Genomic DNA, 14,231 nt, shown 5'->3' with positions numbered 1-14,231 from the left:
TGGGAAGGGTTTGGTTCACGCTACTTAGATCTGTTCAAAATGAAAGTGCAGCTTAAAGTCCATTTCTTATGACATCATTATACTAATAACTGATAATCCTGGAATGGTATAGACTAAATGGCTACTGTCACTAAAACTAATTTTTGGTGTCATCAGACATGTAAAAAGTTTCACCGCTGGCACCCACTCTGATCAGAAGATAAAGCCGGGCAAAGATTGCGGCAGTGCGATACTCTCCCCGGCCAATTCTTTCTCATAGACTATGGGGAATACTGACGGACTGACCGGCGGGGACTGATCTGCTGCCGTCTTTCCTTGGCTATATCCTCTGATCAGAGCTGGTGTCAGCACTGAGTCACGATCTGATCAATAATTTTTGGCATGTCAAATGTTAGTTTTATTGACAGGTACATTTTAAAGGTAGGGCTGCAAATCCTTACTAAATTATAGATTTTGGTACAGATTCATTACAGAATTACTGGTGTGTATTCGTGAGCAGCATATGTTAAAGGAGAAGTCTGGCAAAATTTTTTATTAATGTATTGTACTGCCCCCCAAAAGTTATACAAATCACCAATATACACTTATAACGGGAAATGCTTATAAAATGCTTTTTTCCCTGCACTTACTACTGCATCAAGGCTTCACTTCCTGGATAACATGGTGATGTCACGACCCGACTCCCAGAGCTGTGCGGGCTGTGGCTGCTGGAGAGGATGATGGCAGAGGGGTGCTCAGTGTCCCCCCAGTGGCCTGTGTCCCTCAGTGTCCCCTGCCATCATCCTCTCCAGCAGCCACAGCCCGCACAGCTCTGGGAGTCGGGTCGTGACATCACCATTTTATCCAGGAAGTGAAGCCTTGATGCAGTAGTAAGTGCAGGGAAAAAAACTTTATAAGCATTTCCTGTAATAAGTGTATATTGGTGATTTGTATAACTTTTGGAGGACAATACAATACTTTAATATAAAATTTTGTTCCTTTATTCTTGCACTTAGGGCCTGATTACACAGCCAACAAGCTGCAAATGAGGATCACCAATCTTGGTGATCAGCGCTTGTTTGCAGAGCCTTCACATCAGTCGTGTGGCCCATTAAATTCACAAATGTCAACAACACATCAGCATCGATCATGCTCCACTCCAATCGTTCGGTATTTGAATACCAGTGGGTGAAGACGTTGGATGCAGCTTCTAGAAATTCCTGAAAATAATGGATATGGCCTATGGCTGTATCCATGTTTTCCTGGACTCCCTAGGGCTGCATCCAGCTTCTTCAGCCACTGGTATTCAAATGCCGAACGATTGGAGTGGAGCATGATTAAGGGTCCATTTACACAGAAAGATTATCTGACATTATCTGCCAAAGATTTGAAGCCAAAGCCAGGAATGGATTTGAAAAGAGGCTTTCCTTTATGACCTGATTTCTGTTTATAGTCTGTTTCTGGTTTATCGTGCGAATTTGCATGATAGCGATCGAATTCGAACGATAATCGTACGTGTAAACACAGCGAACGATCAAACAACGAGCAAGAAATCGTTCATTTTGATCTTTTAACTTGTTCTTAAATCGTCGTTCCTCGTTCGCAAAAAATTTGCCGATCATTCCGTGTAAACAGTCGTTCACTGATTTTACTTATTTGCGAGATATGCTTAAGTGATCGGAAAACAAATTTTCTGTACAATATATCATTCCATCTAAACGCTGATTGTTATAAAAGAAAAATCATTACTTAGAAATCGTTAATCGTATGATTGGGCGAATTATCGCTCCGTGTAAACCCAGCATAAGTTGCACTCATCTCTACTGTGATAATTTAAATGACTGCACAAAAGTTCTAATCGCTTGCTTGACTAATTGCTTTATACAGCTGCCTGAACTGTACTATGACACAACAGTAATGGCCTTTCCGCTAGCCTGAGCACAGCTTGGGATAATCAGTGTAGATAAGGGAATTTCCCAAAACACGTATGGCAGTAAGGCTAAATTCACACTGATTCTGGTATATCACCGGTCAGGCCCATAGACTTGAGTAGATTAACATTAGAGATGAGTGAATCGCTCATCTAAATGAAGTAAAGCGCTTCATTTGATAAGACCTCTGCTCATCAAGCCACCAGCCGGCCTTTCATTGCTGCTCTGTTTCATGCCACTTCTCCCAGAATGCCGGGAAAAGCTGGATCCAATCCTGGGAAATTTCTCCCAGTTTTCCAGGATTGGATCCAGCTTTTCCCTAGTACTCAGGGTGGACCTGCAAGGAGCAGAGCAGCGCTGAAAGGCCGACAGCTTGGTGAGCAAAACGCGGATCAAACGAAGCGCTCTGCTTCATTTACATGACCGTTTCGCTCATCTCAAAGTAACATATAGAAAAGAGCGTCTTCAGGCTGTACCAGTGTTACTCTTCTGAAAGTGCATGACCTCACAGTTTATTGTAATAAAAAAAATAAAGATAAATGTGCCTCCTATGATAAAATATGGAATGAATTCATATATAATGAAATATCAAATATAATCTATAACCAAATGTATATAACACATTATTTTTTTACCTGCACAGTAGCAATCGCCACATTTGTATACATTTTAGTAAATGCTACAGAAAATACGTCTTCACATATTTTTAGATGCAACCTTTTTTTAATCTGCCTGTTTTTAGTATTTACTCAAAAATTCACATAATCTGGATTTGTGCCCAATTTATCACGTGCGACTTTTGCCTACGTCTGGTTAGTACCAGGTGAATTTGTTTGCGCAATTTTTTGCAAGTATTCTGAGAATATTCTATTTACAAAATAACGACTATGGTTTTATGGTGAACGGTTTTCAAAAGCACTCGTTTGCAATAGAGATGAGCGAACCTCGAGCATGATTGAGTCCATCTGAACCCGAACTTTCGGCATTTGATTAGCGGGGGCTGCTAAGGTTGGATAAAGCCCTAATGATATGTGGAAAACATGGATATAGGCATTGGCTGTATCCATGTTTTCCAGACAACCTTAGAGCTTTATCCAAGTTCAGCAGCCCAAGCTAACCAAATACCGAACGTTCGGGTTCGGATGGACTCGAGCATGCTCGAGGTTCGCTCATCTCTATTGCAAACGAGTGCTTTTGAAAATCGTTCACCAAAATACCATAGTCGTTATTTTGTAAATAGAATATTCTCAGAATACTTGCAAAAAATTGCGCAAACAAATTCACCTGGTACTAACCAGACGTAGGCAAAAGTCGCACGTGATAAATTGGGCGCAAATCCAGATTATGTGAATTTTTGAGTAAATACTAAATCGCTTTGTCTGATAGGACCCTTACAAGAGACAGTATGTAACAAAACAACAAAACCAGTATTGATTTGACCCAACCTTCCGAACCTTGTGGCATGTTTGTTTGATTTAACGTCTTAGTTTTTACTTTGTTGTAGAAATCTAAAACACACAATTCATTTTAATTAGCAAACTCATTTAACAGGGAAAATTAGGAAAATGACTACTCACTACACAATGTTAAACTTAGACTCTGTCTTTCATGGTAACTTTTGCTACAGTTTTTTTTTTTTAATTGCTGTAAAACTATGTAAAACAAAAATTCAGCAATTTCATAAAATGTGACAAAAAGCATAAAATCAAAGAATGGTAGCTTGCTGAAATTAGCCTGGACAAGTTGATTTAGCTGCCTGGATATGGGTAGTAGAACTGCAATTGTTACACATAATATACTGTATACTTTCAGCACTTTTATATATTGTAAGCAAATATATGGTATGTTAATATAACACATCTTTGTTAAAGCTGCCACGTAGAGATTTAGTGTGAAAACAAAGAAACACCTAATATGCATGAGTAACTTTTAGCACTATTATGCTATGCATGTTCTTAGCTGCCTGAAGTTGGTTAAGTGGGAATCCAACACCACAATTTTTTTTTACTTAATCCATAGAAATACAAGAATTCCAATGATTGACCATGACCAAACAACATCTTTTTTGGACATTTGACGGACATTTTTTGAACAGACGTCATGTTGGGGCCAAACAATGTTGCTTGTTTCAAAATAACACCTGCTATTTTTAAAATAACGGATGTTATTTCGAAACATTGGACGTCATTTGGCCTCAAAATGATGGTCGTCGAAAAAAATTGTGAAACGGCCAAAAAAGATGTTCTGTGTGTTTGTGGCCATTCCCTGTAACTAATGCTTTATGAGCCCACATGGAATTTAGTCATAGTCTCCAGAAAAGGTACTGCTAGATCCCCCCTTAACGCTTTGGAGTCTCAATGCTGTGTCAGATACAGCATCTGTGCACCTAAGACTGCCGTCAGCTTACTGGCAGAACCGTATTTCTCTAGGCTTGGTTAGCTGTCCCAAACTAGTCTTTCTTTTTATTTGAATCTGAAAACTTTCTGGGCCATGAAGATGGATCATTTTGTTAACATGCTCCTTAAAGTGTCCCTGCCATTAGAAAAACAGTTAGCATGATGTAGAGACATGCCAGGGTGGAAATGTCCAACACCACCAATTATTCTAATTTGCCGTAGCTTAGAGGGTGGATTCATGTCTGATAGCCCCCGATCCCAATGGAAAGCCGAGAAAAAGAGCAAAGAAGAAATCCAACAGTGTCCAGTAGTGCAAAACTTCAGAGGGGGTTATTCAAGAAGCCACATACAGGTTAGGAACATTTCAACCCAGCACGGTTGTTATTAGTGGCGTTCATGTGCTAAAGTTTTAATGCAATTCCACAGCCTTAAAACCATGGGAGGGAGGGGTGGATTATAGCTACCATTCTGGTCTTCTATATTTACTATTGGCGCTGAACCAATCAGTGGCTGCAGCAGTGTTCTGCCTCAGCCGCTGACTGGCGATCATAAAGACAGAACACTAGAGTGGTAAGTATAATCCCCCCCAACAGAGCACAGTTTGGCCCCCAAGAGGTTAACTTAACCCCCTGGGGGCCAGACTCACTTTGTATAAATATGCAGAGCATGGGGCACCTGGTGGAATGCTCACGTTTCCTATTGTTACTCGAGACAAGCACTCTAGCATTGAAAAATGCTCCATTGAGTAATGATCACTCAAGCAGTTTAATGCTCTCTCATCACTAGTCTTTATCACTTGATAATTACCCTACTGGGTCGAAACATTGCTGACATGTTTATGATTTCTTAGTTAAAGCTCCCTGAAGTTTTGCAGTACTGGACGCTGTCAGATTATTTTTTTTTTGCTCCCATGTTGTTGAAACATGTCAAAAGGTTTGATTAGTCAGGGTCGGAGTGCTCCGACCCACCATTGATCATTGAGTCAAGATAAGCACCCAGTTACACACCTTATTCCTAAGTTTGCTGACTTTTCTTTATCGCTGCATAAAATATATATATATATATTTTTTTCATGACTAAACATTATATGTGGAGCTTAGAACTGGCAGTAATATATCTCTGAAGGGGAACGAAAACAGGAACCGCACAGTGTGTCTGGATTTATAAAGTAATGTTCTGTTACATAAACAATATAGGCAGCAGTTAAGAAAACTACCATTAACATTCTGGAACATGGCCCTCCCAGAAACTAGAGAAGCTCTTCCTCTAACACATTATGTTGTTCCTTGCAAATGTTTATGATTCTGTGCAGGTAAATTGTTATCTTATTGCACAATATGTGCAGAATTTATGGAAAAAATTACCTCCAGACAAAATAGATGCCAGCTTTCTAGTGCAGGTTCAAAATGTAGTGCTTTAAGCAAATCCTTAAAAGCTGCGGACCCCTTTAAAAAGCATTTTTATATTCTTGCTTTGTATTTATTATAGTAGGAAAAATAAAGTTCTCCATAGCTCCTATTGAATATGTGCACTAGCAACAAAAGGTGTCTGTAGTGCAAAGCAGTAGAGATTCACTGGCGTTGTAATGCAAAATAAAAGTGTGCACCAAGCATAAGGGGACTTGGCGGGCTGCACTTATTGACTTTCTTCCAAGTTACCAGAGTGGAGTCGGAGAGGATAAGTTTGGCACCAAGCCCCGACCCTTGAGACTTGATGTACCAAGACTTTTTGGTAGGTAAGGTAGAATCCTTGTTCCAACCTTGCTATTGGAATCTCTTCACATTTCCTAAAAATAATTGATTTTCACAGCCCCAAATCGAATTCTCTCAAAAAAATTCATTGGGGTAACACTGACGTCTTTTTTTATAGTCTTCAGCTTTTTCACATTTCTTATCAGTTGTAGAAACAACACATCAGTTCATGTTTTCCATGTTCTTCCACGTTCATGGGTCCATATTACAACTGGTCAGTTTGATACTCGGAGACATCGGACATGTTTTCGGACATGCTGTTTAAGATCTCTTGATGCTGCTGGTTCTCAACACAAATAATTTCAAACCTGCAGTGTCTGAACTCCACCGCCAAGGTGCCAAAAAAAGTTATGAAGCACATGACAAGGACCCACTGAACTCTCGGTGCGTAGATATTAAGTTTCTTCCATTCCAATATAAAATCTGTGTACAGTTGATGTTAAAGAAATCAGCCAAAATATATAATTCCTATAGAATATTATCATATACATTCTTGTATTTCCAGGGGTGAATCAAGCCACTCTGCTGCCCAAGGCAAACTATAGAAAGGTACACAGATGTCCATATAGGCAAGTATATGAAACCTGTTACCAGTGGCGTTGCTAGGCCTAATCCTTCGGGGCCCAAGCCCCGAACGATTTCAGCCTAGCCCCGAAAAACTTTTTGATGCCGCCAGTGCCGAAATAACAGCAGCCGGGGCCTGTGATACATCACTATCAGTGGCCCGAGGTTGCTGTTACTTCAGCGCTGACGGGCCGCGGGAGCGGGATTAGCCGCACGCTCTGGCCCCGCCTCTCACCTGCGCTCCGTGATGTCCACAAGGAGCTGTAGCGGCGTCAGGCTTCTCCCTTGCCGCGCTTCTTTACCTCAGGCTAATGCACGGGGGTGAGTATTGTAACCCCCAGGGGAGTTACTGTGTGTGTTTGGGCGGGGGGATGGCAGTCTGCAGGGATAGTGTGTGGGGGTAGTGTGTGTGTAGGAGGAGAAGGAGGATGGGGGTAGTGTGTGTGTAGGAGGAGGAGGATGGGGGTAGTGTGTGTGTGGAGGAGGAGGAGGATGGGGGTAGTGTGTGTGTGGAGGAGGAGGAGGATGGGGGTAGTGTGTTTGTATGAGGAGGATGGGGGTAGTGTGTGTGTAGGAGGAGGAGGATGGGGGTAGTGTGTGTGTAGGAGGATGGGGGTAGTGTGTGTGTAGGAGGATGGGGGTAGTGTGTGTGTAGGAGGATGGGGGTAGTGTGTGTGTAGGAGGAGGAGGATGGGGATAGTGTGTGTAGGAGGAGGAGGATGGGGGTAGTGTGTGTAGGAGGAGGAGGATGGGGGTAGTGTGTGTGTAGGAGGAGGAGGATGGGAGTAGTGTGTGTGTAGGAGGAGGAGGATGGGAGTAGTGTGTGTGTGTGTGTAGGAGGAGGAGGATGGGAGTAGTGTGTGTGTGTAGGAGGATGGGAGTAGTGTGTGTGTGTGTGTGTGTGTAGGAGGAGGATGGGAGTAGTATGTGTAGGAGGAGGAGGAGGATGGGAGTAGTGTGTGTGTGTGTGTGTAGGAGGATGGGGGTAGTGTGTGTGTAGGAGGAGGAGGATGGGGGTAGTGTGTGTAGGAGGATGGGGGTAGTGTGTGTGTAGGAAGATGGGGGTAGTGTGTGTGTGTGTGTGTGTAGGGGGAAGAGGATGGGGGTAGTGTGTGTGTGGATGGGTCAGATGGGGTAGTGTGTGTGTAGTGGGGTCAGATTGGGTAGTGTGTAGGGGGGCAGGTTTATTGTAGGCAGAGGGGGGAACTTTATTACTATGGTGGGTACAGTAGGTGCTATATTACTATATAGGGACATAGCAGAGGGGGAGCATTTTTACTATGGGGGACACAGCAGGGGGCAATATTACTATATTTGGGTGCACAGCAGGAGACATTACTACTATATGAGGGGCACAGCAGGAGGTAGTATTACTATGTGGGGCACAGCAGGAGACATTATGGAAGCACAGCAGGGGACATTATTACTATATGGAGGCACAGCAGGAGGCACAGCAGGAGATATTACTACTATATGAGGGGCACAGCAGGAGGTAGTATTACTATATGGGGGCACAGCAGGAGGTAGTATTACTATATGGGGGCACAGCAGGGGACATTATTACTATATTTGGGTGCACAGCAGAGACATTACTATATGGTGGGCACAGCATTAGACATTACTATATGGGAGCAAAGCAGGGGACATAATTACTATATGGGGGCACAGTAGGGGCATTTAACAAAGTGGGATAGCACAGCAAAGAGCATTATTACTGTATTTGGGTGCACAGCAGGGGATATTCTATATGGGAATGCTGCACTGCAGGGGGGCTTTTCTATATAGGGATGCGGCACAACGGGGGGGGGTCTATTCTATATGGGGATGCTGCACAAAAGGGGGAGCTATTCGATATTGGGATGCTGCACAGCAGAGGGGATGCTGCACAACAGGGTGTATTCTGTATGGGTATGCTGAACAGCAGAGGGTATGCTATATGGTAATGCTGCACAACAGGTGGTATTCTACATGGCAATGCTGCACAGCAGGAGGGAAGTTCTATATGGTGATGTTGCACAGCAGGGGGGTTATTCCATATGGGGATGCTGCACAGCAGAGGGGGGCATATACTGTATTGGGTCTGATGCATGGGGGCATATACTTTATAGTGTGTGTTGCACAGGGGGCCATATACTACATGAGGACTGCTGCAGGGGAACCTATACTATTTGGAGGCACAAGGTAGCACAGGTAGGGCATATAGGGCACAGAGGAGACCTAATCACTGGGTGTGCTGGAGCAAGGAGCCTAAAATGTTTTTCCTGGCAGATTCTGAAGAGAAGGGTTATGGCTGGGGCCGAATGGAAAAGAAAGAGAAACGTGAGTGACTCTGATCAGAGAAGACGTCAACTGTGAGTCACAATTTCAAATACTAGCCTATGTGATCGTCTGTTTAAAAAAAAAAAAAAGATATATATATATATGTGTGTGTGACGTCACTGCAGAAGTCAACTCGGGGCCCATGCCCCGGATGTTTTAGGACCCTAGCAACGCCCCTGCCTGTTACAATCCTCTACTATACAGATCATATCCCCCTATACATTGGTCATGTATTGGTAGATACTAGAGTTGAGCGCAATTGGAGCATGCTCAAGTCATATTGTTCCACACTTTATTACCAAAGGTTGAAGAAGTTGGATGCAGCCCTAAAGAGTGTGGTAAAACATGGAAACAGACCTAAGGCCACTGGTAATCAAATGCCAAACAATCAGACTCGAGCATGCTCCAGCGTTATTCTCTAGTGCTGACGTCTTGTTTGATCAGAGTCATTCACTTTCCCGTCCTAACAACATCACACATAGAAGTACACCAAGCACAGGCCATTGTCAGTGTGAATAGAAAGGATACAAATGATAACACAGAGGGTTATTGTTGCAGATAATATAACTCTGGGGATTCCAGTTTTCTTGCCTTCATTTTTGATGTTTATTTTAAAGGTCAGGATGGACTGTATCCAGCAGGCTATTGTGCCAAATCCAAAGGTCATGGAGGTGCCAACATTATGGATAAGTTCATTGCTCTTTAGCTGATAGAAAGAAAGACATCTGATCAGTGAACTTTAGTAATTGCTTTTAGAAATATAAAGGGACAGTCACGTATGTAAATAATAGTGTACAATTCATATACAACATATATTCTTTAATTTATTAAGAAAATTTTCATTTCCAAAATCGAAATAATTTTGTGAACTTAAAAAAAAAAATGTAATCGTAAAAATTGTAAAATGTATTGCCTGGATTTGGCAAAAAATAGGTTTAAAATCTATGCCAGCTCCGATGTGCTTGATTTATTAAGAGATGGGAGCTGCTTTGCTATTCTTATCTGTATGTGTTTGGGTGTACACCCTTATATTTACTGAGCAATCTAGTCAAATAGAGAAGGACGGGCACCTATCAGATAACCGTCTAAATGCAATGATGTTAGTAGAATTCAACTAAAGTTTGAAGGGTATTCCCATGACCTAAACTTTTGTAAGGTAATAGGGAATGCAAAAGAAAGCAATTTTGCTCATTCTTTGCATTAGCACAATTGCTTTCTTTTGAAGTATGGCCCCTTTCTCCCTCCATACTGTTGTCAGCTCATTACCTAGGTTCCCGATCACTGCTCTCAGAGCTGAACCTAGGTAACTAGCTGACAACAGTAAGGAGGAAGAAAGGTGCCAAACTCCAAAGGAAATCAGGGCTGAGATGCCAGTCGAGTATTTGGGACCTCATAGTAAATTTAATTTATTCCCCCTCTCCCACTGAGTTTACACATGTCTCCAGAAATTGGATTATCCCTGGGGGCATGAGTGGGCTTAGAAGGAGACACAGTGATGTTGAGCTGATTCAGCACAGTGGGAGACACAGCAATGCTGAGCTGGATCAGCTCAGCACTGCTGTGTCCTGTTACCACTAAACCCTCCACCCATGCTGAACCAGGAAGTGAGCAGGGACACAGTGGTGCCAAGTTGAATTATCGGCAGATGGCACAACCCCTTTAAAGGAGTAGTTCACCCAAAAATGTTTTCTTTCAAATCAACTGGTGCCAGAAAGTGCCAGAGATTTGTAATTTACTTATATTAAAAATCTCAGGTTTTCCAGTACTTATTAGCTGCTGTATGTCCTGCAAAAAGTGGTGTATTCTTTCCAGCCTGACACAGTAATCTCTGCTAACACCTCTGTCCATGTCAGGAACTGTCCAGAGCAATAGTTAATCCCTATATAAAACTTCTCCTGCTCTCCAGACTGGAAAAAAATACCACTTCCTGCAGGACATACAGCAGCTGATAAGTGCTGGAAGACTTGAGATTTTTTAATAGAAGTAAATTACAAATCTCTGGCACCAGTTGATTTTAAAGATTAAACAATTGGTGAACAACCCCTTTAATCCTAGCAGACACCAGAGAGTGCCAACTGTAATATACAGCCAGCACCAACTGCATATGGAGTGGACTCCTTTAATTGACATTTTCCCTATATATTTCTGGCTTCCTCTGAATCCACATAATAGAGTAATAGGTTGGACTCCTTTTATTTTTTTTTAACCTAATCTGTTATCTAAATATGTAGCTTTATTTTTTTTGTGAGGAAATCTGACAATTCAAGAAGATTTGGGGGATTTGAGGGATTTTTAAGTATTTGTCTGGACTCCTTCCAGGACTTATTTTCTTAATTGCGTAACTCTGTGTGTTATGTGTTTCATGTATTGCACAATGTTGGGATTTCCTTGATTAAAACACTTTCATAAGTAACATCATCTTTTGTTGAAAATCCAGATTTATTATATATCATAGACTGTCAAAATGTTTAAGATAAAATAAGCTAAAAAATTTGCATCTAAGTACCTGAAAGTTGCCCAACAAAGTCATTCCAAATGACGTCAGGCATAAGGCAATAAGTCCGCTGATGCTTAGCCAAGGGCTGATTGTCTTTGGCTTCAGTTGTATGAATCGCAGGACAGCAATTATTAAGGCTGAAAGAAAAGACATCTTGTTAATTCTCTTGCTCTTCAGCTTTCCTAGCAGTCTATCAACATCTTGCTCCCTTCCAACAAAAAAACATCAGTTATAAAGAGTTAGAGAGGGTCATAAAGTTGGAGAGGGTCATCGAATCCTACAAATCTAAATACCAAGGGGTGAGATCAAAGCACTCTTCATTTGTCCCAATATACAGTATTTTCCTGCGTATAAGACTACTTTTTAACCCAGGAAAATCTTCACAAAAGTCAGGGGTCGTCCTTTACACTGGGTGTCGTCTGCTGAAAAACTTTGGAACCGGACTGGAGAATCTGTGGTCCCCGCATATGGTGGAAGGAGCTCAAATACAACCGTATCTTCACTGTATGTGGTGACCGTATGAAGAAAAGAGCAAGCTGCAGGCGTCTGGGGTATGGAAAAAAGAGATACGGTAGAGTGGCGCTGTGCCCAGAAAAACACACCTCTTTCACCCTTATGGCCCACCCTTGTATCCTACCGGTATTACTCTACCTCCTTTCTGCCTCTTAGTCGGGAGTCGTCTTATACACCCAGTCGTCTTACACGCAGGAAAATACGGTAATTTTTTTAATTATCGTATATATGTATCTCTTATTGCCCCCCCCCCCACCACCACCACCACAGTTATCAAAATCATCTCCTACCTAGGAAGGCTGCCATATTCATGACTTGACTAAATACACAGCTTGCAGGGGGCATATCACCTGCAACACTTAAAAAAACAAAAAACAAAACAGATGAGTTTATTATTATAAGGCATACCGTATATACTGTACTATGGTTCTCCCATGCAATAAACCTTATAACTATTACATAGTCATATATACCATGATTCTCCCATGCACTAGACATTATAGCTAATACAAGTCACATATACCATGGTTTTCCCATGCAGTACACATTGTAGCTAATCCAAGTCATACCATAGTTCTCCCATGCAGAACATATAAAATGTAATCCAAGTCATGTATACCATAGTTCTCCCATGCAGAACATATAAAATGTAATCCAAGTCATGTATACCATAGTTCTCCCATGCAGAACATATAAAATGTAATCCAAGTCATGTATACCATAGTTCTCCCATGCAGAACATATAAAATGTAATCCAAGTCATGTATACCATAGTTCTCCCATGCAGAACATATAAAATGTAATCCAAGTCATGTATACCATAGTTCTCCCATGCAGAACATATAAAATGTAATCCAAGTCATGTATACCATAGTTCTCCCATGCAGTAATCAACCAATGCAAATGACACATAACATGTTTATCCTTTAAAATGGCCGTTATATGTAACTAATACAGTTAATATATACCATAGTTCTCTCATGCACTTACACATTATAGCTAATACAAGTCATATGTATAAGGTTCTGACATGCAATAAACCTTATACAAGTTATATACAGTGTTCAAACGCCTCTGAATTCAAACTTTGCTCGGTATCCGAACAGTTTTGCAAGCACGAATCGTGGGTTGTATGCGGTGAGTTTAGCACTGGTGAGGCTTCACAAACACAGTACAGCACTGTATAGGATTGCTGGAGAGTAGTACAGGCAGTGCACCACCATCTCCCATCCTGTACAGGACTGAGCTGGGGGGGGGGGGGGGCACTATACAGTACAGGATGAATGAGGGGCTGGTACACTACTGTACTATAATCTGTTTTTTTTTTTAACATTTCTTATACAGTATAATGCTGTTCTGTACTGTAGTGATTAAACTGGGCACTTATCAATGTAATATATGGGTCCTGTAGGTAATTATTTGGTGGGTGCTGGAACCAATTAAACACATTTACATTGTTTCCTATGGGAGGACACTGCTCGGTTCTCAAACTGCTCAGTTCTCAAACTGCTTTCCGGAACCAATTAAGTTCGAGAACAGAGGTATTACTGTATATAATATTATTCCATGCAATAAGCTAGAAGATATTTACCTTATATAAGGAGGTCTCTTAGTTGGATCTGGTCTTCTTCAAAAATAAAGTAGAATTCAAGTCAGGTGTTATTCTGAACTTCGCTGCCAACCATTTTCACTGCCATGTGCTATCTATCACACAGCTTAATACAGTCATAAAATTCACATATTTAGATGCATTTGTGATATGTCTTACAAGTTCCATCCAACTTATCATATGAGACTGAGATTCTACCTTCTGGGGGAGATTTATCAAAGGGTGTAAAATTTAGACTGGTGTAAACTGCCCACAGCAACCAATCACAGCTCAGCTTTCCTTTCACCAGAGCTGGAAGCTGAGCTGTGATTGGTTGCTGTAGGCAGTTTGCACCAGTCTAAATTTTACACCCTTTGATAAATCTCCCCCTTTGTGTATATGTAAATACAGTACTACTCTGGGGCACTGTTAATAAAAATAACTTTTAACATGTCATAAAAAATGCCAAAAGTAATTGATCAGAGCGGATCTCACTGCTGACACCCACTCTGATCAGAAGATATAGCCGGTAGTCCCACCCCCAGTGCACCAAACGCCTAATTAGCATAGAAGATAAACTGCTATTAGCACGGAAAAGGCGCATAGCATTGAATGTTGGTTGTAGTATATGCCACCCTGGGGGTGTGGATCTGTGCGGTGCGGACAGGATAAAGATTGTATAGTGAGTTTTCT

General features: G+C 41.6%; 1 protein-coding gene across 2 annotated transcripts in view; it reads right to left on the bottom strand.

The window, feature by feature from the left end:
• Nucleotides 1–3,225: 3,225 nt before the first annotated feature.
• TMEM150C (transmembrane protein 150C) overlaps nt 3,226–14,231 on the bottom strand; it is a 117,754-nt gene continuing 106,748 nt past the window's right edge. The window contains exons 5-9 of one of the 2 annotated variants that reach the window (XM_069976692.1): nt 13,542–13,577; nt 12,241–12,308; nt 11,447–11,574; nt 9,469–9,646; nt 3,226–6,480 (exon numbers count right to left, since the gene is read on the bottom strand). In XM_069976692.1, the coding sequence (XP_069832793.1) occupies nt 6,263–6,480; nt 9,469–9,646; nt 11,447–11,574; nt 12,241–12,308; nt 13,542–13,577 (628 nt within the window). In that variant the 3' untranslated portion in view covers nt 3,226–6,262. The remainder of the gene's footprint in view (nt 6,481–9,468; nt 9,647–11,446; nt 11,575–12,240; nt 12,309–13,541; nt 13,578–14,231) is intronic. The other variant, XM_069976693.1, reaches the window with a different exon arrangement.

This window comes from Dendropsophus ebraccatus, chromosome 7, assembly GCF_027789765.1.
Source record: "Dendropsophus ebraccatus isolate aDenEbr1 chromosome 7, aDenEbr1.pat, whole genome shotgun sequence".
NCBI lineage: Eukaryota > Metazoa > Chordata > Amphibia > Anura > Hylidae > Dendropsophus > Dendropsophus ebraccatus.
This window is presented reverse-complemented; position numbering and strand designations above follow the sequence as displayed.